The sequence below is a fragment of the Mycteria americana genome, chromosome 20 (assembly GCF_035582795.1).
Source record: "Mycteria americana isolate JAX WOST 10 ecotype Jacksonville Zoo and Gardens chromosome 20, USCA_MyAme_1.0, whole genome shotgun sequence".
In the NCBI taxonomy this organism is placed as follows: domain Eukaryota; kingdom Metazoa; phylum Chordata; class Aves; order Ciconiiformes; family Ciconiidae; genus Mycteria; species Mycteria americana.
Genome location: NC_134384.1, coordinates 2,527,901 through 2,555,412, shown reverse-complemented (window position 1 = coordinate 2,555,412; position 27,512 = coordinate 2,527,901). Strand labels below are relative to the sequence as shown.

The following is a 27,512-nucleotide window of genomic DNA, read 5'->3' as shown; positions in this document are numbered from 1 at the left end:
GCTTCGTTGTTGCCTTTCTTGGCTTAGAATCGCTCTTTTGAGAGTATGTCACCATCATCATGATGGCCCATGGGTTTTTTGCCTCCCCCGTAACAGCCTGTCACAAGCTCACGGCTCATTAGATGAGTGGTAGATTGCAGAGAGGAGGCCGGTGTGGCTAACTCGCTGGGACCGTGGCTGCCCCAGCCCCGGGCGAAGGGCATTGTGCGTCGCGGCCGCCTGCCGCTTCCCGGGGCACTTGTTCTGGGCGGCTTTTATCCTGCCGAGCATCAGCCCAAGTGCCAGATGAGGCTCAAGTCCTTTCTTATAATTGATGTTTCTTACAATTGAGAAATAATGTAGGTTGCGGAAGGGGAGCCCGTTTGCAGCAGGCTGCAATGGGCAGGGGGAGGACGCGGGCAGGTTCACCTCTCTCTGCTGCTGTGGGTGCCCCAGGCCACCGTGGCCGGGCTTGGTCCTGTGCAGCCCGTGGGTGCCTATGTCTCGCTGCAGGTTATTTTATGGCAGTTTCACAGGGGATGGTAAACACCTCGCCTGCTGAATTTAAATGATGCCAGCAAGCTGGCAGTGGTGGTCACACTCTGGCATCCGTGGCTGTGCAATGTTCTACGTCCGGTTTTTAACAGGGTGGGAGTGGAAGCACCCTGGCAGCTTCAGCCTCGCCGTTGCTTTCCTTCCAGTTGCACGTGAGGGTGGAGGGATGGAGGCGATGGGAACGTGCTGGTTTCGCAGGCTGGCACGCAGACGTCGTGGCGTGCTGCCACACGGCCAGGCCATCGCCGAGGGTGGCTGGCATCGCTCTTTCCCGGTTTCCAGCCAGGAGAGCTGCGGGTCCAGCAGTGACTGCCAGGGTTTAGGCGCAGGCAGAGTTACCGAGCTGTTGTTTTGTTAACAGCTTGTTTCATCCTGTCCCCATACAACAGGAAATGTGGCAACGGTTTATGGTTTATAGCTTCTGTTTTTCTTCCTTCAGCCAGAATTGCATATTCTGCACCAGAAACTTTGCAAAACCGGAGGTCCGGGTAGATTCATGAAGAGCAAGAAGTAGCTGATCTAATCGTACATGATGGAAGGAGCAGCACTTCTCTTCCCCGGCCGTGGCCGCCCCTCCCAGGGCTCCCCCCGCCATGGTGCTGGGGCTGCTGGGCTGGTTCGGGTCCTGCTCGCAGGCGGGTTTTGGTCTGTAAAACAGAAAAGCAGAGTCTCCGACCGTGGGGTGTGCAGGGCGTTGGGGATGGTGTGGTTGCCGCTGCTGGGGGCTTGCAGCATAGCTCTGCCTGAGCATCGCTGCCATGAACAGCAAGAAGAGGTGAAGGGCTGAGCCCTTGGAGCCCCGCGTGCCCTTTATGGTCCCGCACGGTTCCCCTGGCCCTCAATAGGTGCCGGAGCCGGGACAGCACCGCGCTGGGTCCCGCGGGACAGCCGGCTCGGCTGTGCGTTAGCGCTGCTCCAGTGGCCTCGCCGCTCGGCCATGGGTGCAGCGTGTCCCTTGGGTTTTATCCGGGTGCTGTCGTGTGTGCTGCGCTCGTCAGCCCCGCGGTGGGATTGCTGCATAGAAAGAGATTATTAAAACTTTCTCAAGTCCCTCGAGTCCGAGGGTGTAGGAGGAAGGTGAGCTGCCGAGGGCTGGTGCGGTAGGATTGCTCCCGTGCTCTCCCTGGGGTGGAACTGAAGAGCTTTTTTGCAATGCTGGCAGGGTTTTGTTGCAGTATTGGTCCAGCTGACTCTCCTAACATGTTGCCGTTTTCCTTTTAAAATCAAGGCGGTTGTAAGAACTGGCCTAGCTACGTTTCAAGCCCACTTAGACGTTAGCAGTGTGGAAGTGGTAACTTCTGGTTTGGTTTTTGCACCACAGTTGACGTGTAAGGGACGAGGGGCTTGGGACTCCCATGCTACTTTACGCCATACACGCAAACGCTGTTTTGGAGATGCATCTTTAAATCCACGGCTGGGTCGCAGCTGCTGCCAGAGCCGGGAGCCCTGTCCAAGGTCGCTGGTTTTGTTTTCCAGTGCGGGTCGGTTGCTCTCTGCACACCTTAAACTGTGCTGCAGTGGAAACAGTTAAACCATCTGTCACTGACACTGGGACCTTAATAAAAGCAAATTAATTCCACACCGGGTGCAAGATGACTTATAAAATAACCCTAAGAGAACATAATATGGCCGTTAAAACCTGTATTTGTCAAGTTGTCATAATGCAGGGTTTCTTTTTCAATTACAATTGCACAGGGAAGGGGAGGGAACAACCTGCTACCCGTAGCTGTGGCCGCACGATCATGTCGGTTGTCAGAGTTGTGAGGGCCAAGGGCTGGAATCCCATTTCCTTGGGGCGGTCCTGACATCAGGGGGTTCGCTCTTCCAGCCAGAGACGAAGGCTCGGCGCGGCGGAGGTGCCGTGCTGCTCTCGGGGTTCGGCCGCGCCGGCCGAGCAGCGGGCGCGGGTGCCGGGGTGCTCCTGCGTGCAGGGGGATGCTGGGGTCTGTGGGTGCTTGGGTTTATGTTTGGGTGAGTCAAAACAAATAGAGGTGGTAAATACACAAATTATGGGCAGCGTTTCTTTCCTAGTATGTTTTCCCAGACCAGGGTCTCGGCGTCAAGAAGCTGCAGGATAGGCAGAGGAAGGCGGCGATTCGGGAAAACCTTGGTGCAGGTGGGAGCTGAGCTGCCTCCTGCCTTCCCCAGCGCTGCCGGGGCAGGAGCAGCAGGCGAGAGGGGCAGAACTGCCCTCCTGCCAGAGCAGCGTACCCAGCCGCTGTCCGATTCCAGCTCCTGGGAGCAAGACTCGATCTCCGCCGGCAGCAGCAGGGCAGCGTTGGGTGCCTCGGCAGGGTCACGCTGCCGTGGGAGTGCTGGGGGGGCTGCTCAGCAGAGCTCTGCGGCTGACCCCGGGCCCCACCGGAGGAGTACGGGCGTTTTGGGAGGATCAGGGTGCGTTGGGGGAGTCGGGGGGGCTGAGCGAGCCGGGAGACGGCCGATCTGTGCAGACGCACGCGTGGGGGAAGGCAGGATGCTGGAGGCCGGGGTTTGTTGATGGGAATTGTACAAGGACACGGTGCGAGACCTGCGACGTGGTGCCACCAGCACCATGTTCCTGAGCCAGGCTTCCTGCTCCTTCTGCTGCGAGTGATTTAGGGTCCCTGGAGCATGAAGCGATTAGCGTCTGCCGTGTGCCTGCTGCGAAACCCCGGGGACCGGCACCGCTCCAGGCTGCTGCAGTCCTGGGTGCACCGTGCGTCCTCCATGGAAACCGGGTGGCATCAGCGCGCGCTGCTCAGAAAGCTCTTAATTGCTGGCACGCGCTATTTTCTTCAGCTGGAAACATCACAAGAGGGGAGGGACTTGTCCCGCTGGAGAGAAGCAAATTGTAGTGACAGGGACGGACTGAGCCTCTCTGTTTGCTTTTGCCGTGCGCGCCTGGATGGATGCTGGTCTGCACCGGGTTGTGTTTGTGTCACGGATGAAGCGTAGCATACGTGCGCAGCATGCCTTACCGCTGCAGCTGTGCCGTGCAGCTACAAGTCTCTTTGCGTGCAGGAGGGGACGGTCCCCGGGGTCTCCTGCGCGGGCTCGCTGTGCGATTGGGGTGGGAGCCGGCCCTGCTGGGTGGCAGCACGGCTGTGCCTGTCTCCAGCGCTGTGAAATGGGTGACGTGAGGAAGTGGAGGGTTTCTGAGCGCACGTCTTCCGTTAACTTAAAGGGAAGTTTTTTGTTGGTTTTTTTCTTTCTTTTTTTTTTTTTTTTTTTCTTTTCCCCAGTGCTACTTTTGAAAATTTCTACCCTTGGCATTATTTTTAAAGACTCCCACACCAGCCCAGCACCTGCGTGCGGCCATGTAAGACCTATTGCAGCCAATAGACTGCAGTGAAGCATGTGCCTAAGGACTTTGACACAAATCGTGGAGCTGAAATTGCCATTATGATAAGTGGATGTTTATGTGCAATTCTTAAATACCACAGGAAAGCTTTGCTTTTATTGTCTTAAGGCACTGAGCAAGAAGGAGACTGTAATGCAATGTCAGTGTTCCTCCATTGGGTCACTGCTCCAGATCTGCGTTTTGAGAGGTCTCGTACGGTTTGCCTGTCTCGAGCAGAACTTCTGAACTCTCACTCGGGAATCGCTTGACTGAATTTGGGGCTTTCCGAGTCCCAGGACTGTTGCCAGATTGCAACCAGGATTTCAGTTTGTCCTGTGCTTGATTCTCCTCCTAAAAGAGATATCATGGGTAGCCTGGCATGGTGCTGGCTTATTTACAGCTTGCTGCGTCCCAGGCTCATGTGCTGTGGGGCTGCCTGGGAAGAGACGGGCTTTGCTCTTGAAGTTGCCTTTTTTTTTTTTTTGCCTTTTTTTTTTTTCCTTCTCGGAGGTTACAGTTTTCATTCCGTACCGGCCTTGATAGCACATCCCTTCATGCTTTCTGCTCTCCGCTAATGCTAACTTCTGAGCAAGCCCACATAAAATGTGGGAGCGCTGCTTGCAATTTCAGGCAGCGCTGGCAAGATGTATTCACAGCCTGTCTCCGGGGAAGGTGGTGAGTTATGGAAAGGCAGCAGAGCGCTGCGCTGTGAAATACAGCCCACGGAGCATAGTCCAAGACGCACGCAGGCTTGTTCGCAGCAGGTCCGGATTTTGGGATGCTGAGGGCTGTGCTTTAGAGGAGACCTGCTCGCCTGGCTGGCTGGAAAGCCCCTCTGCTGAAGGGCTTTGGGTAAGCCAGGCTAAAGTGCTGTCAAACCTTGAAGCACAAAATGGGCCTCACGTAGGGAGTTTCCAATGGTCTTGTGCCAATAAAGTCATCGAGGCTTCTTGAATGCCGCTGTTGGACCCGCATCCCGCTGCCGCTGAGGCAAGCGGCTGAAGAAGCTGAAGAGCTCCAGTGATCGTGCGAAGAAACGAAGAGCGGGCGTTGCTGCAGGCTGTAATCCTTGGTGCTGGTTGGCATCTGGCACCGTGGTTTGACGTGATCGGCGTCCCTGGGCTGGAGACGTGCTCAGGGCACGTTCAGCTGCGGGACCTCGCGGGGAACGCTGCTCGGCCGTGTGTCCTCGCAGGCCGCCCGCAGAGACCCGCGCCGCACTCGGCGCGGTCCTGTCCTTGCAGCAGGTTATTTCCCACGAGGAGACCCAAAGGTGGCTGCTGGGCTTTACCGTGCAGCTGGGGAACTCCTGGGTTAGTTTAGCTCCCTGTATTTCATTTTTTTGAATAGATTTTCTTCACCCGCTTGTGAATTTGAATTTACTTCAGGGTCACGCAAGTCCTTGCTTCCGTCTCGCTATTACAGGAGCCATTAACTCTGCAACAGACTGCTCCAGATGGATGCTGAAGGTGAGCGGGTGCTTTTGTCCCGAGTACGTGCTGTGGGCTTGGTGTGGCGGTACCAGGGATGAGAGGGGATGCAGGGGGTGTCCCCAGAAGCGCTTGCTGCCTGTCTGGTCGGCGGCTTTAGCTTTGTGCTCTGGGTTTCCCTCCCCTCCTTACCCGCCCTGCGTGGTGCAGGCAACGCACCGGCACTGGGGACAGCCCCGGCAGCCTCGAGGGGCTCCGCGGCTGCCGAGGCTGCACTTGAACTCTTAGGGTGGGAACACACAAAATCCCGGCCCGTACGTGCTGGCGCATCCTTTCCTGCCTTCCAGCAGGTTTTCAGAAAAGAGCTCGCTGGTTCTTGTGTTCCCGCAGCACCCGAGCGTGCCTGGGCTCTGCCGTCACGCTGGGCACGATGGTGGAGGATCGCATCCTGACATTTCGTTTCCAGGGTGTCCGTGGGCCTTTGCAGCCTGTGCCGCAGGACTCGGGCAGATGGGAGGTGGGAGCGTGGCTCAGGCTCTCGCTCGAGGCTGCTACAAACCTTCATCTCTGCAGAAAACCATCTGCAACTGCATGTTCCCGGTGCCTCGTCAGAGCATCCCTCCCGGCTCCGCTGACACTGTTCTTGCTCTGTCCCTGGAGAAAGGTGGCCAGCATCCCACGAGCCTTGCTTGCCTGCCTTCAGGCCGGGAGCAGGGAGGCTGCGTAGCCCGAGATGTCTTCCTGGGGCCGGGGGGGAGCAGTGGGGTGCAGGGGCAGGCAGGGCTCGGCGGTGGTTCGCATGCTTTCCTCCAGCGTACCCCAGAGATGCGTGCTCTGGCCCTCTTCTGCAGAAAGCACCTTACTTTTCCCCTTTTAGATGGCCTGTAACGGGCACCCTGGTCCTGCTCCCCTCTAGCCCAGGTCTTGCAGCCGCTCCGACACCATGGCAGCATCCTCCTGGCCTGGGCTCTGCCCCTTTCCCAGGTTGGCTCAGCCTGTGCTGCCAGCAGCGCCGGGCTCTGCTCTGGCACTTCGTCCAAACCCATTCGTTGCCTTTCTGCTTAAACGCTCTAAACCCTGGGCTGCGTTTGGGAAGCTCCCGCGAGCTGCCTCTCCGCGATGGGATCGTGTTTTCCCGTTATTAATTAGCGACGTTTCCACGTGCGACCCGCAGGTAAAGCTCACCTACGCGCCAAATCTGTCCTTTTGCCTCCTAAGAGGAAATTCCTCAAAACCTGGGCGAGCAGCAGCAGCCGTCGTCGTCCTCCCGGCGAGCCCACGCGTGGGCAGACGCTGAACGGTTTCTGACACAGGGTGGGATGCGTTGACTGGGTTCGCAGTGACGGATTTATTAGTCACGCAGCCGGCTTGCTGCTCGTGTGATTTTACTGCTCTGAGCTATAATTTCCAAAGCTAAGGAGGAGAAAGCCAGCAGAGATTTAACTTCAGGTTCTGCCTGGGTAAACCTGCTGGAAGCTGGTTGAGGGGCACCCCGGGTTTTTAAGGGGGTGCCTGGCTTGGGTAGGCAGAGCCGTGAATACGGGAAATAGGACGTGATTTTTCAACTGCGTTGCAAGAAGCAAAGGAACGCTCAGCAGGTGCGGGTGGCTTCTTCTGAAAGCAGGTTTTAGAGGCTGGCTTCCTTGCCCTGGTTTGTACGGGGATGTCTTTACTGCTCTGTGCCTCGGTGTCCCGCTGACTGGTGGGTTTTGTGTGACCCTCCACTGCCTGTCACTGGTGTGCGGAGGTGGCTTGGGGCAGGGACGTGGCGTCCTGCGCATTTAGCCTCTTGGCCGTAGGCACCGTCTCCACCTGCGCCGTCGCCGCTAGCGCGAGCTCGGGATCCGCGCAGCCTCTTTGTTCCTGCGTTTCCCAAGCAAAAGCAGAGCTGAACGGACGCGGTGTTACCCGGTATATAAAACAGCTAAAGCCTCTCTCTTCTGGTTTCAGAATGTAACACAAACAGTAGAAGAAGAAAAACCCGAGCCTCCGACCATCCAAGAGATCAAACAGAAAATTGAAAAATACAATGCCAAAGTTACAAACTGCCTGTTGATGAAGCTGGTATGTATCGGGCTCTGTGTGGGTAACACGCAGAAAGAGCGATGCTGGTTTCTCTGGGCTGGGAACTGGCCGGGCGGTAGGAAGGCATCTCCAAGGCAAGAGGCCTTGTGGCTGTTGAGATGTTCTTGTCTTCCTCACCCGATCTGCTTTTTCTCCTGCTTGGGTTTCCTTAGCGTTACTCACCGACACTTGAGATGACCCTTCCCTGCCTCCGTCCCTTCTCAACTGGGAGCACTGGCACAGTAATCTCTGGCCAGCCTGTGCTGCGAATGAGTTGCCACAAATAGATGAGCCCACGTTGTTCTAGCGGGGATGAGTCACGGCAAAACTCGGGCTGCGACGCTGCAGTTCAGCAGCTATCGCAAAGTGGATTTAGAAACACAAAGCCTTTCTAGAAAAGAGATGCTTCTCACCTCTCCACTGCCGGGCTTGCTTAAGCAGAGGTCTAAGAACCACAGTGGATGCCTCATATTTTGAAGCTTTGATTGCAAACTTGCTTATCACCACCCGTAAGTAAAGCCTTGGTGATATGTGGTGAGAAGACAAGGAAATCGCCTCTTCTACAAACCGGAGTACCGCAAAGGTACAAACTTCACAGGATCTTTCCGAGAGGGGGAAAAGCTGCTTAGAGGGAAATAATTAAACTGCAGAACTTCCAGGAACAGCAGCTACCTAACTCCCTGGTGCTTGCTAACATCTGAAAATAAAACTGAAATTTATTTGAAATAGTAAATCTTCCAACAATTTCCTTTGTGAAGGCTGCACAGTAATTTCTGCTGGAATGTCTCGCCCACCGATTTTTATCAGCCCTTGACTTAAGAGTCATTCGGGACCCAAATGTTTACTCTCGAGTTACTTTTCTTGAAGCTCGGTGAAAACACAACCTTGAGACTTGACACAGCCTTGGGACTCGGTTGGGCTCAGCCGCTGGTGGTAGCCGCGGGTGGTGGCCCTTTGGTGGGACCGCAGGCCAGTGCTCCTAGCACCCGAGGTGGATCCCTCGGCTTGTCCTGCCTGGCACCCGCAGAGGGACTGTACGGAGCCAGGCTTTTCTCTTGATTTTGCATTTTTGCAGAGCTGAGGGTAGGGTAAGGGACCTGTTGTGAGACAGGCTGATCTTGAATGATGATTTATTACACGGAGAGGCGAGAATCCCACAAGCGGGTAATAAAACGTGGGGAATACGGTCGGGAGATCCTGCTGAACACAAGGGGTAGAGACCTTCCCAGAGGTTTCAAATCCTCACGTAAGTGCAACTACAAATTACATATAATGGTTTCCATAACTGACTTGTAGCAGTGTCGGTTTTAAATAAGACAAGATCGTACAGACGGGAGGAAGGGATGAGTCATTACCGAGTGGAAGGAACAGGAGAAAATAAATAGTGACTAACCCGAAATTACTGGTTACTTTTTACATGATTAATAAGAAACCCTCAAACTCCTAGCAGTACGGAGGGGTGGAAAGTCCTGCAGTCACCCCGCAGGCTGCAGCACTGTAGACCAGAAAGCCCCTCGCAGTGGGGGGAAGGACTGGGAAGGCTCCCTGGAGCCTGATCCCCCCTCTCTTTTGCTTTAGAACGACGATGGGACGTACACAGGTTTCATTAAAGTGCATTTGAAACTGTGCCGCCCGGTGACGGTACCGGCGGGGATCCGGCCACAGTCCATCTACGATGCCCTCAAGGAGGTGAACCTGGCCGATATGACGGACAAGAGAACCTCGTTCTACTTGCCGCTGGATGCCATCAAGCAGCTCCACATCAGCAGCACGACCACAGTGAGCGAGGTGATCCAGGGGCTCCTGAAGAAATTCATGGTGGTGGATAATCCTCAGAAGTTTGCACTTTTCAAGGAGATGCGGAAGGATGGGCAAGGTGAGTTCGTGCCCTCGGACCCGCTAGCTTTCCTGCGGCTGATCAGTGTGCTTACTATTTCGTGTGTCAGAAACATCATCAAAGCATCCATCTGGGGCTCGGTGGTGTGTCAGGCAGGCAGTGCCTAAATGTCAGGCGAATAAATGCCCTGACCACCACAAGAGGTGATGCTGATGGGGAATTACTGGTTTTCAGAAGGGGGCTGGAGTCCCCTAAGACCTACCAGAGATGGTTATGGATCTCTGATAGAGACTCGGCTATTTCCACTATGATCCTGAGCAGCACGAACCGCTTTCGCATGCTCCAGGTGACCTCCTGAGCTTCCCTCTGCCCTGGCAGCCGCGGTCTGACTGTGGATGTCTGCTCTCCCCTTGCAGTGCTCTTCCAGAAGCTCCCTCTCACCGAGTACCCCCTGTACCTCCGGCTGCTGGCGGGCCCCGACACAGATGCGCTCAGTTTTGTGCTGAAGGAAAACGAAACAGGGGAAGTTGAGGTACGTCGGTGACTCTTTCCCTTGGTTTTTACATGAAGGTTAACAGCGTTGCGGAGCACGTGGCAGCGTTGCAGAGGTGGGAGATGTATGGCAGAGGCAGCACGGGTTGAAGCAGTGCCATGCAAGCAAGGCTGCTTCCCTCTCATGGGGCTGGGTTTACCATGCAAAGCGTGATACCAGCTGTTCTCCAAACTTAAATGCACCGCTTGTACCTTACTTTTAGAAGGAAAAAAAAAAAAAAAAAGGATCATTTATTGCTCCTCAACTATGTTGATTTTTAAAAAATTTAAACTTGAGCTGTGAAAATGCTGAGGCCAGTTTTGATGGCCAAACCATAGTCTGTTTGCAGAACCGAGCAACGCCATCCCAGAGTTAACCCTCAATAATTAGATTAGCTAAACACTGTTATAAGTAATCCACTAATGTAAGCAGAAGCCAAGGACACTCAGGTAATAAATTTGCAGTCAGTTTTTGGTTGCAGTCGTGCTCCCCACCACGATGAAGGCAAACGTTGGGAGCTGCCGCATCCAGGGGGATTCTGCCCCCTGTGCCGGGAGCGGCTCCGAGCGGGGGGGTTCGGGACGTGCCGTGCCGCCGGTCTGTGGCTGGTAAGGACGCCGCAGGAATGCCAGCTTCCCACAGCAGTGCTGAGCAGACAGAAAGCAGTGTTTATTAAGTGATCGCAATCATCAGCCCGTGGCCTGCCTGTTCCTCGCTGTCAGCCCGACGTTGTTGTAGGTGACAGCCGGAGCAGCCGGTCTGCTGGCACCCCGTGCCGAGAGCTTTGCTGAAGCTCAAACAGTTTTGATAACGTTGCAGTAAAATAAAGAGAACTGGCTCCTGGTGGGTAGTGTTGCCTGCTGGGACCTCGTTCCTCCTTCGTAACGAGAAGTGCAGGTGAACGCTACGTCAATTATTTCCACATCTATTTCAGTTCCTTAGGGAGCTGTGTCATCTCTTGCAGTGGGAGCTTCAATTCACCTAAGTAAAGATATCTTCTATTAAATCTACAGTCTCGGGGGCTCAGGACTGGGATGGTCCTTTATGCTGTAGCCCATTATCTCGTCTCTCTCACAACATGACACTGTGAGATTAAGCTACTTGGAGATCAGATACATGTTGAAATGTCTTTTACTGTTCCTCTTCACAGATTCAGGGGGAAACAAAAAACCCCCCAAAAGCAGTAAGGTGAATGCTGTGTGCTTACTTTCCCTCTGTTTCTGCTGTTTCTGCAGTGGGATGCATTCTCCATCCCAGAGCTACAGAACTTCTTGATGATACTGGACAAAGAAGAAAAGGACAAAATCCAGCAAGTGCAAAGGAAGTACGAGAAGTTTAAACAGAGACTGCAACAGACCTTGAAAGAAGCCAGAGGCAAGCCTGGATAACTCTTCAGGAGGCACTGGGCATCAGACTAAGCTAGATATCATTTTTAAAATTAAAAGACACTTCTCAGGACGCCTTATAGTGGTCACTCTCCCTCTTCACCCTTCCATTAAGGACTGGCTCACAGCACCCCTAAAATGAATGTACTGCAGTGTCTTTTTCTGAGACCTTTTATCGCAGGACCAGAGCCAGTCAGAGAACGGGAAGCCTGTTTTTAAAACTGTGGCCGTCAACACACCAAACACAGCTGCTGGTTCGCTTTTCAGCTGTACCATCAGATGGAGAAGCTTCGTGGAAAATGCTCAGCGTTAAACCCAACAGGAACATCTACTGGCTAAGGTTTTGAGCAGGGTAACGCTTGCTGTTCACACTCCTCCCAGCAACTTGCTTGTTCTTGTTCGGAGGTGCTGCGGCTCATTGCGTGCCCACGTGGCCGAGGTCTCGTTTCGTAAGTAGAGCACAGGAAGCAGCAGATAAAGCGGAGGAGGTGGTTGCGCCAAGCCACGTGGGTGTTGCAGCTGCAACCAATGCCGGACGGACTTGTTCAGGGCCAAGATAGCCAGGGAAATGTAAAGTTATGACACCAAGGCAGCTGCAACACCCAAACAGTCTGTTAGTAAGTATTATTGAAACTTGGTAATATTAATTCCAGGAAAAGTCATCCATTTTGATTCTAATTAACTTCCAATTTTGAAAACAGATGTGAATTAAAGCAAATACCCCTGATGCTTAGCTAAGCTAGCCAGTGTTTTACCAGTTTTCTACTCTGTAGGAATTGTGACCTGTGTTTTAACAAATTCTGTTTGGAAAGTGTCAAGATGATGGTTGGGGCATGGGCTGATGGTTCGATACTGAACATTTAGCAATACATATCCAACAGACTAACCTGGGAAAGCTCAAACCCCCCTTTCACAAATCAAACTGATTTTGAGCTATGAACAGGTCTGGCACCGAGGGAGAGGAGCTCCGACCAGGGCCAGGGTGCGGATGCGGCACCAAGAGCACGGGCTGCCTGCGTGGGAAAGCCTTAGCACCAGGAAGAGTAAGGGAACTGTTAGCCTCAGATGCTTTCCTCCCACCACTCTCGTACCGTGCTTCCTCCTGCTAACCCTCCTTGCACTGCTCTCCCCCACTCCTGTCCGCGACCCGCCATCCTCTCCCTCCCTGTGCCATCCTGTACCCGTCGTGTTCTCCTTCCCTCTCTCCCCACTCGCAATCGGTGCTCTGCCTGCACGTCCAGGAAGGTTTCCAGGTTTTGCTCTCTATGTGGAGCTAGGAGAGAAGAATAAGTCTCTCTCTCCCCCCTCTCTCAGGGCTCCCACTGTCTCCAATGCATGCGCTGTGCATCCTTCAAAAAAAAATCCTTGAGCTGGAGCGTCAGTTACTGCCCTAACTCTACCCAGCGACCCTGATCTCGCTCATGCCGTGCAGTGATCGCTGAAGGGCAAGGAGGGCTCCAGGGATGCCAGGCTGAGAGAGGATGGTCCCCATGTTTACTCTTGGTGCTTTGTACCGAGCACGCTGCACGCAGCCAGGTTCAGTCTTCCCTCTGTTTACACAGGACACCGCAACAAAGCATAGAGAGAAAAGGGAACGTTAATACTAGCCGGATTCAGACGGAGCGTGTGAGAGTTTCATAGTGACTTGTTGAACAAGTGTCCCTTTGAGCTCGCTGTAGACTGCCGTGACCCCACCTGCACGAAGTGGGGTCACAGGTACCACAGAGACAACGTGGAAGAGTCTAAAATTTACCTCAGTGCCTTTTTTTTCCTTAAGCATGAAAACTTTGCATTTGGGCTAAGGAGGAAGTTGGAAGGGGCTTTTGTCAAGAGGCCTTCTCAGTCCTGTCCCCCCATTTACCTGAAGTACTGTTGTGATGAGGCTGCTTTTTGTCCGTAGAGGGACAAGGAACTGTGTTGTTTCTTTCTTGAAGGTGACTGCTTGGGATTTACACCCCCCCCCCCCCCCCCCCCCCCGATTTATACTTGAGTATGTTTGTTTATAAATCATAAGAGAGTAACTGCATCACGGAAAGCCCCTGGGTTTGTATAAATGCCACTTTCTGCAAGCTTAGTTCCAGCTCATGTTTTAGTCAGTAGCATAAAAGGGTTTGCTAAGAGGGCTATGGCCTCTGGCAGGCGGTGCGGGAAGGGCCTCCCCGCTGTACTGCACTCTACGCCCAGACGACCTTTAACAAGGTGGCAGCAGCCCAAACAGAGCAACAGTTTTCATGCTCTGGGGCTGTTTGTCCATTTACAAGAATATTTATTACTTCACTAGGCACTTGTGAAGTAATTTAAATAACACTTATCTAGTGCTTTGAGTCTTGAAAGCATGGTATAAATATTTCTGTTCAGTCAAGAGAAAGAACACTGTAAAAACTGCCATTGGTTCTGAGAAGTAAGATCCAGACGCTCGTTTTTAAATCCCTTATCTTTCTGGCTGAAAGTTGCAAAGAATTCTTTTGGTGTTGTTGTTGTTTCCTACTAGAGGTTTGGTGACTGTCTCCCTCTCCCCTCCTGGAACCCAGCATGTCTTTGACATTCTGTAGAAGGCATGGCTTCTTATGCAATTACTGTGAATGCTGCTGAAAACCTCCTGCAAAGGGGAGGGCTCTCTCTTTTGTTTTTTCAAGATACGGAGAATTTGAAGACTTGGTAGATCTTGAAACTCAGATTCTCAACAGTCAGTTGAGCTGTAGCTAAGATAGAAGTATTGGCCCCTTCCTTACGCGCAACATACTGTTGGCAGTGCCTTTGGTTAGTATATTGTGCTGCCTAGTTCGTGTAAATTTATTTTTCATGTCTATTCTAAAACATCTGAAATAATGTGTATAGAATGGAAGCTTCTATGGCAAAGTGAAATGCATTTTTGCAATGCTGTAATTTATTTTTACTACTCCCTAAGAATTCTATGGCATTTTTAAAAAAGTCTCACTTCCAGCTCTTTTGAGAGTTCTGAAATTATTTGTTCAAATGCAGACAGTGTAAAAGACAACGATAATAAACCTGTCAGTAATTAAAGAAATCTCTTTAACTTCTTTTTCTGGCGCCCTCCTCTGGAACTTTTGTGTATTAAGTCTAAAGGGAAAACACAGGAATCTTTCCTAGAAGGGAATTTTCAATTTCTTAACCCTACTGTGAAGTGTTTAAGCTTCAGCTAAAGCGGTACAGAACATCGACCCCTGTGAAACCTGACCAAAGCGTTCCATTAATCTTCTCTTAATATTTTAGCTGGATTTGACAGAACTGCTACCCATGTCTATCTATCTGTGGTAAATTACAGTTAATGTCATACATTAAAATGTATTTATATATAAAAATAATATCAACCATAAAAATCCAGCTAATAGAGTTCGTTCTCAGTGCTGAAATGTCTGATATTACTACCTGGAAATGTTTAAAAGGATAAAATCTAAAACCAAATGGGGTTTACTTCTGACATACACAATCCATGGCACAAGATACTGGACTGTTCCAGGACAGTGTGTTGGGATGTACTTTTCTTACATTTTGGTGGAGGTTCTATTACCACGCCTTTGCTAAAAGATGCAAAGCAAGATTGTTAAACTAGCTAAAAGCCACTGTAGCGAGAAAACCAGTGCACCATTAGGAACATCTAGAAAAATATATGGAAAAGGATAATGCTAGGGGTTTTATTCAGCTTTTTATTTTTATGAAAAATGAACAGCTGCAGCAATATTATTATTATTTGGGTGAATCCTAGACCTTGTAAACATCCAGGACTCATTTTTTAATGAATAGGGCCTGTACATTATCCTTGATTTGTTGGCAAACACTTCTATAAATAATGACATCTGCATAATTCTTACAGTAGACTTTTCTCTTACTTCTTCCGGCCAAGCTTTGGAGCCTTCTCAAGGCCTTGAATATATTTCCGAGGTAGCTGGTACTCTTCTGCAACATAACCAAGAGTTCACTTCAGGTAAATATTCAGAGCTCAGGAATTAAAATCTGTATCTTGCTGTAACCAGTCCCGGCCCAGTTCCAGAACAGACTTACCTAGCAGCATCTTGGCCAGATGATGGATTTGGTTGCCTTGGATCTGGACCTGAACTCTATCTTTCGTTCCTGGTACTGGGGTGATGGTGGCACTGGCTTGTACTTTTTGTTGCAGGATGTTGGCCACGCACTGTGGGTCTAGACCATACAGCTCAAGGTTCTTGATAATTGTCACCTAGAGGTTTTAATAATTATTGCAAACATCACTGCTGCAGGTATTAGCAAGTCATGTCCCATTAATCCCAGAAAAATGAGCTGCCAAGGCTGCTCTCAGAATCTGGGCTTCTGCTCAAAACCCGTAATTTTACTTCTCTCTTTACCTTCTTATTTGATGATCTCTGTGCTACAGTTATGTCGATGGGCTCAATGTTTCCTTTCCTCACAATAGGTTCTTGTCCAAAAAATGTCACCTGGTGTAAGGGCTGCAGTCGTTCAAGGCACCTGAACAGAGTTTATATATCCAGTTAGCCTATACAGTACAGCAAGGCTGATGTTAACCACGCTTTTCCGCTGCAGCTTCTCACAGGTTGTGGAGACTACATGAAAGCCAAGATTCTATGTGTGAGAAGAATTTGGATCTTAAGAAGATAATGCATGATGATCTCATGCAAAGATTTGCATCCTAGCTATTATTTAAAGAAAGGGACTGACTAAAAAGAAAGCTAGTCTGCTGACTTGCAAAAATTATAGCTTAGATTGTTACTGGTAAAATTCTATAAATCGGTTCTTGTAGAGGAAAACCTTCTTTAGTTTTGTCTTTAAACTATTGTTCAGTTGTATTGCTCACAGATTGGTGAAGCAACTTCAGTTTAAATTCAGCATAAACTGTGTTAGTGTCCCATGAGCAAACTTGGCTTCAGAAATAAAGGAAGCTGCTGGAGGTGCCTCGGAAACATTGTGTGATGAAGAAGCTCAAGGCAAGTAAGACATTGGGGACAGTTAGGCAAAGTTTTTCAGTATATGGAAGCAATGGTCTTGTGTCAGATACTCAGGCATCTTGGATCTAAAAGGTGGGTTTAGGTTATCGATGCAGAAGTTGTGCTCCACATAAAGAGCACAGTTGACAGCACAGATGACTACCGTTGCCTAAAAAGGGCATGTTCAGCTATCTATTGCAAAGGATGGCTTTATAAATATGTACATACAGATTATACACAGAACCAGGCACTGTTTAGGAAGCTTTCCCTGATAAGTGGTTAGCAGGTAAACAAAAAAACCCCCAACAACAATAGTTAATGCTAGGTGCTTGTTAAATAGTGAAGAACGAGAGATTCTTCAAGTGAAGGTCTCTGGATTTTTTTTTTTTTTGGGGGGGGGGGGGGAGGGGGGTGTTATCAGTAGGAAGTTACAACTTAGATAGCTCAAATAACACGTGGCTTTGAGTTGCATGCAATAAATCTGTGTAACACTGAAACACTACATTGGGAAAAGTCACCTGCTCAAGAGGTCATCCCATTTAAGGTGTGAGATTTCATCTTGTTCCGATTTATCTAACAGGCAGTCGCACAGAATGGCGTTCACCTTTACAAAGCTACAAAACAGAAACACGCATTAGAAGCAAACAAGTTCACTTTTTTCCTCTAACTTCAGCAACTCCTGTGGAAGCAGGTTACGACAACTTCCACGTCTACTTACTTTTTGTTTGTTTCATCAACCAACTCATTAGTCTTCACATAGTTAATGATGATGTTTCTCACCTCACTGCTTGAGAGGATGCTGCCTTTTCTAAAGAGAAAGAAAACTTTTGAGCTTACTACTTTAAGTAGTTAGGTGTTGGGTTCTGTTACTAAGACAACAGCAACTACCCTGACTACATTTGGCAGCAACAGCTCAATACTGAAATACATCTGCTAGGGAGTGATCTTGTTCCACCTCAGCTGCTGTATGCCAGATAAAAGCCTCACAGCAGTAATTACAGACACTCTAAACCCCTTGGTTTTGGGGGCCTAGTTTGGGAGGATGACCCAATGGCACCCCTAACTTCAGGGGACTGTGGATAACTTGTACAAAAGTGCTCAGATGAAGAAAGGCTGCCACTGAGTGCTATGTAAACTACATCAAAACAGACAAGATTAGGGCACAAGGAGGCAAGTGAGCTCTCTAAATTATCTGGGCATCCTCTTTTCAGTAAACCACACTGTGGGTGGGCAGAATATGCCTTATCCAATGGCAAATTAAGACAATCCAAGTAAAATGTATCAATTTTGACACTTGAGCTATCACCTCCTTAGCTGTGGGAGAACTGATGTGAGTACTTGCTGAACGCAGTTCTCACAGCCTCTTATTTATCTCCCCTTTGTGAAGCAATGAATATGTTTTTGATTCCCATCACCTTTCCTGACAGCATTGCAGGGCTCTCCCCATGAGGGCTAACAAAATGGTAGCAGCATAGGTTTGTTAGTCTCTCTCTTCATGTAACAATGGTTTCGTTGTACTTTTCCAGTGCTTACCTGTGTCCAGATTCCTGAAAGAGTGGGATCATTTTTGTTGAGACCCCATAAAGCGGGATGATTTCAGGAGCATGGTACACTTGTTCTCTGTCTTCACTCTTGCTGTCTTGGGCAGCAGCGGCTGAAGAAAATCCTTCAGGTACTGCAAATGCTTTAACGCTGAAACAAGAATTATTTGGTGTGAGTGAAAGGGATTGAAACGTATCACTTCCATTTCACTGAGAAACTAAAACCTAGCAGAGTCGCACAAAAAGCTTTCTGGTCTGTTGTATCGTATGTCAGTTCCTCCAAATGCACTCTATTGCAGTGGGGGCCTGTGTCTGTGGATTAAAGGACATGATGAAAGAAGAGGATTTTGGAGCGTTAGCTGCAATTACTAAATTTGTCCTTGTACATGTTTCAAAGATACACATAAGCACCTTAACTCAGGTGATATTAAACATTTTTTACTCTGAGTAAAGCCCTATATGTTGAGGAAAAAGTAAATCTCTCCAGCTATTCTATGCATATTTGACTCTCGTAATTAGAGACAACTGCTACAATTCAAAGGATGCAGCCCCATTCCATAGAATTGCTAGACTTAAATTTAAAAAAAAATCCAACTGCACTCTTCACAAATGTACAGACATTTAAAAGCTGAAATGATTCTTTAGCGGTCACTGATAAAAGGCAGTTCTAGAAGAGAGGGGTAAGAACTGTGTCAGTGCAGGAGCTGGAGTCTCGTTTCATTGACCAGAACTGCAGATTCTGTGCTGAAAGGTAAGAGAATCAACAAACTGAGTTTGAGTATGCCTGTCTCCTAATGATAAAGCCAAGTAAAATGAGAGAAAAGGTAATGCAAAAAGTCAAAGTAATTCTGCTTCTTTCCAAAGGCAGAAGAGAAGGTATGCTTCTATCTACAGAAACATTCTCCCCTCCATTAGTTGTCAAGGAGATGTTATACAACAGGAAGCCTCGGGCTCACTGGGAATTCCAAGAGAGAGCTAATGTGCCGATATGCAGAAGGAACAAGTAGGATGTTCTTGATGTGAGGTAACTAATAATCTTTAGAAAGATACTGGAAACACTGACAGAGGAATCGGGTTGTAAATAACTGAAAAGGTAAGAGTATTTGTGCAAATCTATCTGTAATGGAAAAGACAGCATTTTTTTTTTTTTTTAATTTTTTGATATCATAACTTTGGCTTCTGATTTTGCAAAGTGCTTGATTTGATCCTATATGACTTTCTGAGACTGTAGTTTCATGAGCATTTATTGAGCAATGGTGTCATCTTTTTATTGGAGTTATTGTTTAGACAGGTAAGTTCACCTCAAAGCTGAACAATGAGCCGTCCCAGCACATAGATGGAATGGGGAGGGGGAGACCTGCTTAAACTGGAAGGGCATAGAACAGTCATACCATTATAGTCAGCGTTAAATAGATGGGAAACTGCCTGATGGGTTTCAAACTTTCTTGCAACCCTTCCCCCAACAACAACAAAGCAAGCCACACAAACTGTCAAGACACTGTCAAAGGAATGTGCTTTTTAGTGACTGCTAACAGGCTTGATACTATAACTCTTTTATTAGCATCCAGAAATTTGTCATTGTAACACTGCAACAAATTGCCATGAATTGAATCCTCCTTAACATTTTCAAAGCTGTTTCTCTGGAAAATTTGTACACCCACTACAAGGATAAAGAGCCATATGCAACTTTCAGATCATTTAACAGTCCTTTCTGATCTTAAGTTCTGTGGATGAATGCACAACTAACAAGAAAGGAAAGGTGGAAATCACAACACTGTCATTAGACTTTAAGCATGCTCAGTGCCACTGAGTAAAGAAGGAAGAATATAGTTTACCTGGAAGAACTTTACAAGAGCAGGAAACATAAGGAATGTTGTATAGAAGCAGGGTATAAAACCACTCCATAGCATATTAAGATTAGGAAATGAGGGCTGCTACAGCTATTCAGAACAGGAATTCAAGCAGAGTATAGGTAATAGAGCTGGAAGTAGCAGATTCTGCTCCCTTCTTTCAGAGGCTACCAACTCTTTTAAAGACTACAATATTCTACATACTCTGGATGTTTCCAGTCCACTTCCACGATGCTCTCCACACCTTTGTTCAGCTCCTTCACTTGTAAGATCTTCTGGTGCTGCATACATTGCAGGAATTTAGAGAACTGAAGGAAGCAACAATCGGAAACGTGGAGTCAAACATTTTAAATTCCTGTTCACGTGTTTCTGACTACCCCAAAGTTACTTGCCAAATCAGAAAAACTTAAAAAAAAAAAAATAAAACACAAACCACCCACATCCCACACCTTTGCTTCTCTAAACACAGCAATTGCTAAGGAGCAGTGAGTGCCTCGGTCTGGCTCTAAAACACAGTAAGCAAGTGTTCCTTTTGTAGATCTGCCATCCGTTTGCTCTGTGACCTTCTTAGCCAAATCACAGCACATCTCACGTGGACTACTGCGAGATCTTTGGCAATGCACTTTGTCTTTGCTTGTCATCTACACAACAGGGACGATATCGTCTCTTTTCTCTTCATTTTTGTTCGTTAACAGCTTTAGAAAAAGAATGGCCTCTTCTTGCAAGTAATTGCACTGTCCAACAAGATCAGAACCCTTTAACAGCTATCGCAGTATACAGTGGCAGATAGCATTAGCTGCATTTCAAAGCAGATCAATGCTCATGCTTTCAGCACAATTACTTTTCTCCCTGGATCCCACAGGAGCTGAGAGTTGAGAAAAAGAACTTGGCTTTTAAGAACAGCTTCTTGTTTTTTTTGTTTGTCTGTTTGTTTTACTAACACTTGAACAATTTTTACTACAAACTTTTTCTCTCCTTCCATTTATTTAAATTAATCCAAAAACCAACAGAAAAATCTCACCTTCTTATAGCTTGATTTCTTTATGTCCAGTTGTTGTCCAGCAGGGCTATAAATGGATTTTTTAAAAGTTCTTTAGTTATAAGTCACCCTTCATTTCTTCTTAAATCTTGCTACTTATGCTAGAAGTTTCTTAACAGCGGAAATACAAATCACACAGAGAAAGAATTACTTCAAACAAGCTAATAAATAGAACATGATGCATGAAACTAGTGCTGATGTTCCTGTGGGTAGGCAAACAGCCATTTAAGTGACTAAGCAATCTTAAATCAAACATCAGCCAACGCAAGTTAGCTTCCAAGCACATATCCTGGTCTGGACAATCCTTACATCAAAGTATTTGATGTAAGAAGTGAGCATAATCTTAGATAACCTTATGTAAGGACTGAATTTTACTTTGGAGTCAAAACCTTCATCCTAAATATCACACTCGATCTCCACAGTTTTAAAGCCAAAAACCCAGCATGCAAATCCAAAGACAATCTTCTTACCACATACCAGCATGAGAACATATGGCTGCGTAGAAATGTGCTGGTGAGCAGAGGGAGATCTGACTTCTTTACTTTGCATTTTAAGGCATGAAAAAAGCACTGATTAAATAACGCATCCATTTGCTCTGCAGGGAAAAAAAGGACAAGTAAGCCATGAGTAGTCTGTCTTTCAGAACACAGCACTCAGTTCTTTCAGACTGTCTTTCAGATCACACAGAACTGGCTCTACCCCATTCTCGCAGTGAGCTGTCCAGAATGCACAGTAATCTAGATCGCGGGTATGGGCTTCAGCAAACCAAAGGGGCATAGTTTGGTTTCACGTGTATGCAAAAATACCTTGTGGAGTCCTACTGTCTTCAGCTTCCTGCTGAACTTCTGTGTTGGCATCTTCAGCTGTTTCTGCAGCTCTGTTCTCATGGAGTTCCTCCCTTCCCATCAGTCCTGCACAGCTATCTTGCTCCTTCAGGCTCAAATCACCAACATCCACATGCTGCAATGGGTCAGTGGAGAAGCTGATGACAGGCTCTTTCCCCTCCATCTCTTCCTCATCTTCAGCACTCTCCTTTTCAGCAGAATCTGTTACCAAAGGAGCTAAGGTAGGAGGATAAGATTTGTCACCATATTCCCTATAAAAGGAAGAAAAAGCATAACATATAGCTTTCTGTTTACTGCTTTGAAACCCATAGGACAATGAACAAATATCACCCTGATAAAAGGCACTGGCAGTTACATGGATCTTCTTCTGCATTCTCAAAACTATAAAATTTATTTTTAACTCATCTTCCTCCATAAACTCTGTTTCCCCCATGAATCTTAATTTAAAACTGAGCAGACTAGTTGAATCTAGAGCAACTCATTTATTTGGCTGAGACTGGGCACAGTTGACCATTCATAAGCAAAAATGATTCAAAGTTCACTTTTTATAGAACAGGAAGATTTTCTAAAATCAGAGTAACAGGGATGTTCTAGCTTCATTTCTATAATAATTACTCTCGGGTTGAAGGAACTGAATCAAATGAATAATTTTATATATCTATTTGCAATACGTATATAATTGACAGATGTCAGGACACACACCTGCTTCTGTCAGAAAAGTGTGGTCATCAAAAACATGTAGCTGAAACCTTCATAACGGTCATATCTAAACTGTACCCAAATAACTCAGGATGTTGAACTGACAGATTAAGCTTACTGGGGCACAGATTTTGATTTTAATAAACACATTACAGGCATATTACACTTTTCACCAAATGCCTGGCAATATACCCACCAGAGGTGATCCATGTAAGTATGCAACACAGCAAAGCCCTTCCCTTTCATTCCAGCAGCCAGCATCTCCGCAGTGGACATTGTGGCAAGTGCAACTGCTACCGGAGCTCTGGGAAAAGAAGGGAGTATTACAGCAGGACAGCACAAATACACTGTGCTACTGGGACAAAGACAGGCTGTGCCATTGTGATATATGGAATTTCTTTCAGGATGTCCTTGTTCTTTACAACCTGCTTTTTTTAAAGCATCTTGGTAATTTCTGGTTATCTTTCTGGTATGTAAAGTCTTGCAAAGAATCCCAAGGATATGTGCAGCTATGATACTGAAGTGAAGGTTGTGCAGTGACACATTCTTCGCTTTAATAAAGTACAAGAAGCATATGCACTGCCAAAAGAGACTAGCAGTGGGGGAAAAAGCCAACAGCTTTAGCACTGCTCCCTCACTTTGAATTTCCTCATAGACAAAAAGACAACTGTGTAGAATACAATCTTTTGTTAAAAAAAATTACTCTGTTTCAAAACAAATCTACCAGTTGTGCCCCCAGAGGTCCAAAAGAACCAATTTGCAAAGCTTTCCACCTGAGCTCAAACATATCCTAACCCCGAAACTTAAGTGGATTTTTTTTCTGCTGTATTTTCCATTGTTTAGGTCCAGAGTGCATCAAATGCACAAGAACGGTTCTGCTTTTATTTCCTCAAAAGCCCCAGAGTCTTCCTGTAAAAAATAGCTTCATTTCACTTTTAGTTTCTAAGAAAAGATATGAATAAAGAATCCTCCGTACCTGTTTCCCAAGAGGGTGACAGCACAAAGCGTGCCCTGCTCTACTTGAGGGAAGCCGGAAGATGGCACTACAACTCCTGGCAGCATCAGATCTGAAGAAAAGAATAAAGCACATCCATTTCTCAATGAAAGACTCGGCCACCACCTCCTCCACCCCCACCCCTCCTGTTACTCAGCAAAAACACAAGCCCGTTAATAGCTGAGCACATGCCAGATAAAACATGATTCTCTGTTTCTCCTAGTAAGGCAGCACTTCTTGCTACCACCCTGAGGAGTAAGGGATCCAATTCACAAGGGTGCTGGGCACATCCCAAAAAATTGCTGAAGAGCTAAGGATGCTCAGCCCCTTGCCCTGTCAAGCCCGAAGGGAGTACTCTTTTTAACAGAAAGGTATGCGCTCCCAGCCTAGCATTACTCTTCATTAATGACATGGAAAGAGAAAGGAACAAGGAGATGTGTCTGGAACTACCTATTTACTCTTCCCTGTCCCAAGGGCAGGTTATCCCAGCAGCTCCCTCCCTGAAGAGAGAATTGCCTAAAATTTGCCACTGCTGACCCAGCTCTCCTGATCTGACACAATAGCTGCGCTCAGCTGTGAACTCTCCTCAGCATGAGGAAGCAGCCTCAACCATCTCCTTGCTAATCTGGACTGAAACAGTACACCTTGTTGTGCGCTTCCTTCTGCTTTCCATACCCGGGATGGATAGACTGGCATGTGAGGAAAGAACAGTTTTCCATGCCGCACATACGGCATCACGTCATCACCAAATTATGTAAAGAGCATCTGCTCTCCCTCATAGCAGCTATAATTGTCTAGAGCTCGCAGTCTCGTGGACTGACCTGTGTTCCACGGTTTGGTTTTGAAGGCATCTCACTTTTTTCTCAGCATCAGAGATCTAATGTGTATGCTGAAGAAGCCAACAATATTTTTCCTCCCATTCACTGTCACAACTACTTTCAGCAAACCTAGAATGAACTCTGCAATTGCAACAAAGGCTCCACATCTCTGAGGACAGAAATCACATAAAGACCTTAACGTAACAAGGTGAGTAGCATGTATTATGTAAATAACCAGGGCAGACAGTAGCTACTTGAATTCACGGAACAGATAACACCAACAGCACTACCTTGCCGCTCCTCCGTGTAACTGAATGCTCCCTAAATCTCCTCCCTCCCTCCACATCTGCAGCACTGGGTAGTCTCGTGCCTTCCCTCTTCTTTCTGACATGTGGCTCTACCCCTCCCTCTGCCTTTGTTGGCCATTGTCTCGGTGGCCAGCTTCTTATCTTTGGATCGTACCCAGAGGTAGCCTGGTTGCCATGGGAGATGAATGTCCTGCAGCCCTCTTTCATCATGTCCTTCCCCCATTAGCAAGACTTCTTTTTCCCCAGAAACTAGGTCACTACAAGTCAGCAGCAAGGCTTGCTCAGATGTCTATCACAGCTACACATTCAAGCACTTTATTTCCCCAAAAGCAAACAAAGTAAACAGAGGGACTCTAGTTCTACTTTAGATACTGTGTAATGGAAAAAAGACGCCTCTTCCTACACGTACTCTTCCATTTACAGACTAAGGCCGCAGCAGCTGCAATTTAATCTTCTTCTGGTTGAGCAGTTCTGCAATTTAAAGTTTATAAAGACCTGATTCTCATGAGTCTGAACTGCATCCAAAGCAGGTTCCAGAAAATAGACTCCTTTCTTGTTAGTCTTGATACATAATTAGGTGGTAGAGCCAGTAATCCAGGAATTCAAATCCAACCTCACCTGCACAATCCACAATTTACTTGACAGTGATTACAATTGTAGGTTCCAATATAAACTCACTCTTATCCATAGGATAAGCTAGTTCACCTCTGAATCGACAGGAAGCAGGGTGGCAGCAAAGGAACTCAGCTGCTCAAGGAAAGTGATAAAAAAGACAGACCAATGACACAGGCAGTTCTGTCATCCAATTCAGAGCTGCTGATCACCCTGAGAAGGTATTTCCAAATCTGACACTCCCACATGGAACAGGGTACTGCATTTAAACAGCTTAACCTACTTTGCTTCATTCACAAACTTTTTTACAGCTAATTTATTTTCCTTTTTAGGACACCACCATGAATTACTTTGTAAGTACTTATTCTTTATTTTTTGCTTCAGGTACATTTTTGTCACTGGAAAAGATAACATCAAAATAGCCCTGAAGGCAACTCCTTTTTGGGATGCAATGTGACAAAGTTCTAGTCCTCTTACCTGCTCCTCCTGCTAGTTTCTGTAGCACAGGGGGCCATGTTGAAAAAGCAGGGAGAAGATCTGGGTAGACCCACAGCGTGTACACTGTCCCAAAACAGAACCAAATTTAAAGATGCATCATTAAAGAGTTCTCTAGCTGTTGCTTCTTCCCATCTTTAAGACCACAACTAAACACTCTGTTACTCGGGTAATCAAGAAATCTGAAGTCAGAATAATCCTACAATAATTAGTAGATGTGATGGAGAGAAATAAACTGCTAGTTAATTCAAGCTCCTGTGAATTATTATAAAGGATATAGATAAATGTTTGCATTATTCTCCTTAAATCAAGGACACTTTGAGCTAAAATGCTACTCCAACAGGGAAGAATTGCTGGGTATGGGAAAAAATAAAAGCATAGAATATCAGAACAATTCATTTCCTAATTCCAGGAAGCCCTAATTCCAGGGCTTCCTGGAAGTGGACATCATGCCTCTTGGAATTACACCTTGCAGAAGAGAGAAAAGGGGCTAAGATGCTAAACTATGACTTAAAAAACTCGTTTCCTGGTTTCTAACCCCTCAGCACCTCAGTTTCCTTTTTTGCAGAAAGAATCCAGAAATGCCACTGATTTCACAAATGTGATTTCAGTGAAAAAAACCATGTGATTTCACATGTTGGTAGGATAAATGCATTAGATTATGAAGTGTACCGATACTGTAGTGATAAGTACTTAAGACAGACACAAGGAAATAATTTGGGGAAAGGTTGGTGCCCAGTAAGTGAAGAGGGAGGATTATTCTAGCCCACTCCCCATACCTGTTGGATACAGAGCCTTCTCTATTTCAAACAGTATTGGGTTCCTGTTATTCATGTAAACAGTGACAGCCTCCCCTTTGTGACAGTGTATTTTGATGACATTAAGCTCTTCCTTGTTTGGAATAAACTCAGTCAATTGTTCAGCACTAAGGTTAGGAAAAGCTGCTGCAACATCAGTTCGTAGTTTTCTCCTGTAATGATAAAATCACAAATGTCTTACAAAGCTGTCTAGACCATCCGTCAAAATAATTCCTAGATCAGTAGTTACTATTTTGTTGGCTGTTCATGAGATTCCCACTTTTTCACAGAAGATAATGTGAAGCATTTGTGTCCGGGTTTACAAATAAGACAGTTACATGCTGGAAGAATACTGGGAGAAACGCCAGGTATGCTTGCCCTGCTCATATTCTTCCTTAAACATCTGCTTACAGCTCCCGTTGCTGTCTTTGCCTCTGTTTTGCACCATGATTTCATTACTGCTCTGAGCTCCCGAGCACAAATCTGGGAGGGTCAGAGTTGCTCAGCCCAGGCTGTCACCTACAGACTCCTACAGCTCCGGCACGGAGGAGCAGGGGTGCAGCCAGATTTCCCTCTCTCCCCAGTTTTAACTGATGGTTAAGACATGGTGACCGGCATGGTCAAGGTGGGTTTGTCATTCACAGACGTGTCAAGTGAATCCAGAAGATCAGCAAGTCAGCCTAGCATCACTACGCAAGTAACAACGTAAAGAAGGATCAGCTAGGCCTCCACATAACAATTCATTTACGTCTAGTTTAATTACAGCAGCACCTTCAAGCGAAAAATGCCTTTCGTATTCAGGCTGGCTGTTCATGTTTATCACAAATCCAAGGTGAAAGCAGCCACAGCTCCCCGCCTGCCCCAAGCCCGGACCTCTGCGGGGGCATTGCCGCCGCAGCCGGGGAGGCCGCCGCTGCCCTCGCCGCCTCCTGCGCGGCACCGAGACGGACGCCGAGCCGCGGCGACTTCAGGCCAACACCGCCGCGCCAAGGGCCCGCCGGGCAGCGGGGCCGCGGCGGGACAGGCCCAGCGCGGGAGGCGGCATCGAGCCGCTCCCCTCAGCGGAGCGCGGCCTCCGGGCCTCCCCCCTCGGCGCGGCGGGGGGCTCCGGCCCCGGCCCGGCACTCACCGATCGGACCCCTTGATGGCGGTGTTGGATCTCACCCGGAACGCCCTGGAGAACATGGCGGGCCCGCGCCCCGGCCGGCGCCGCGCTCTCCTCAGGCCGCGGCAGCCGCCATGGCGCCGTCCCGCGGTACAAAAGCGTCCGGGTGGAAACCGCCTCCCCGCGGCCTCGCTCAGGCCGCCCGCTCCGGCCCAGCCCCGGCCCGGTCCCCCCGCGCCCCCCGCCCCTGTGCCCGGCGCGGTGCGAGGGCCACCCCCGCGATGCGCCTCGGCCTCCGCCACGCGAGGGAGGCGATCGCCGTGAGACCTCCGGAGGCGTGGAGCGCCCGAGCCCGCGGGCGCTGCGGG

The 27,512-nt window shown here is 48.0% G+C and overlaps 2 protein-coding genes across 7 annotated transcripts in view; one reads left to right on the top strand and one right to left on the bottom strand.

Moving 5' to 3' along the window:
- RASSF5 (Ras association domain family member 5) overlaps nt 1–14,107 on the top strand; it is a 35,957-nt gene extending 21,850 nt beyond the window's left edge. For all 4 annotated transcript variants that reach the window (XM_075521661.1, XM_075521664.1, XM_075521662.1 and 1 more), the window contains 4 exons: nt 7,234–7,347; nt 8,926–9,223; nt 9,601–9,716; nt 10,952–14,107. In XM_075521661.1, coding sequence (XP_075377776.1) covers nt 7,234–7,347; nt 8,926–9,223; nt 9,601–9,716; nt 10,952–11,104 — 681 coding nt within the window. In that variant the 3' untranslated portion in view covers nt 11,105–14,107. The remainder of the gene's footprint in view (nt 1–7,233; nt 7,348–8,925; nt 9,224–9,600; nt 9,717–10,951) is intronic.
- A 650-nt stretch (nt 14,108–14,757) lies between these two features.
- EIF2D (eukaryotic translation initiation factor 2D) lies at nt 14,758–27,366 on the bottom strand. Of its 3 annotated transcripts, none has more exons than XM_075521890.1 (15): nt 27,169–27,366; nt 26,022–26,212; nt 25,225–25,308; nt 22,992–23,082; nt 22,212–22,319; nt 21,278–21,567; nt 20,949–21,066; nt 20,454–20,499; nt 19,637–19,740; nt 17,575–17,733; nt 16,760–16,849; nt 16,560–16,655; nt 15,445–15,565; nt 15,125–15,299; nt 14,758–15,019 (listed from the first exon to the last, which is right to left on the bottom strand). In XM_075521890.1, exons 1-15 carry the CDS (start codon nt 27,222–27,224, stop codon nt 14,949–14,951), a joined length of 1,800 nt encoding a protein of 599 aa, XP_075378005.1. In that variant the 5' UTR covers nt 27,225–27,366; the 3' UTR covers nt 14,758–14,948. The 3 variants fall into 3 exon arrangements, with proteins under 3 accessions (XP_075378005.1, XP_075378006.1, XP_075378007.1); XM_075521891.1 differs by lacking the exon at nt 27,169–27,366 and adding an exon at nt 26,811–26,960; XM_075521892.1 differs by lacking the exons at nt 26,022–26,212; nt 27,169–27,366 and adding an exon at nt 23,831–23,996.
- Between the last annotated feature and the right edge of the window lie 146 nt (nt 27,367–27,512).

Bases quoted from the DNA above. Each gene is read 5' to 3' on its own strand.
- EIF2D (XM_075521890.1), bottom strand. From the start codon at position 27,224: ATGTTCTCCAGGGCGTTCCGGGTGAGATCCAACACCGCCATCAAGGGG. The intron at 26,213-27,168 runs GTGAGTGCCGGG...TTATCATTACAG, and splicing joins GCCATCAAGGGGTCCGATCG to GAGAAAACTACGAACTGATG. The intron at 22,320-22,991 runs GTACGGAGGATT...TTCTTTTCCCAG, and splicing joins GTCACCCTCTTGGGAAACAG to AGCTCCGGTAGCAGTTGCAC.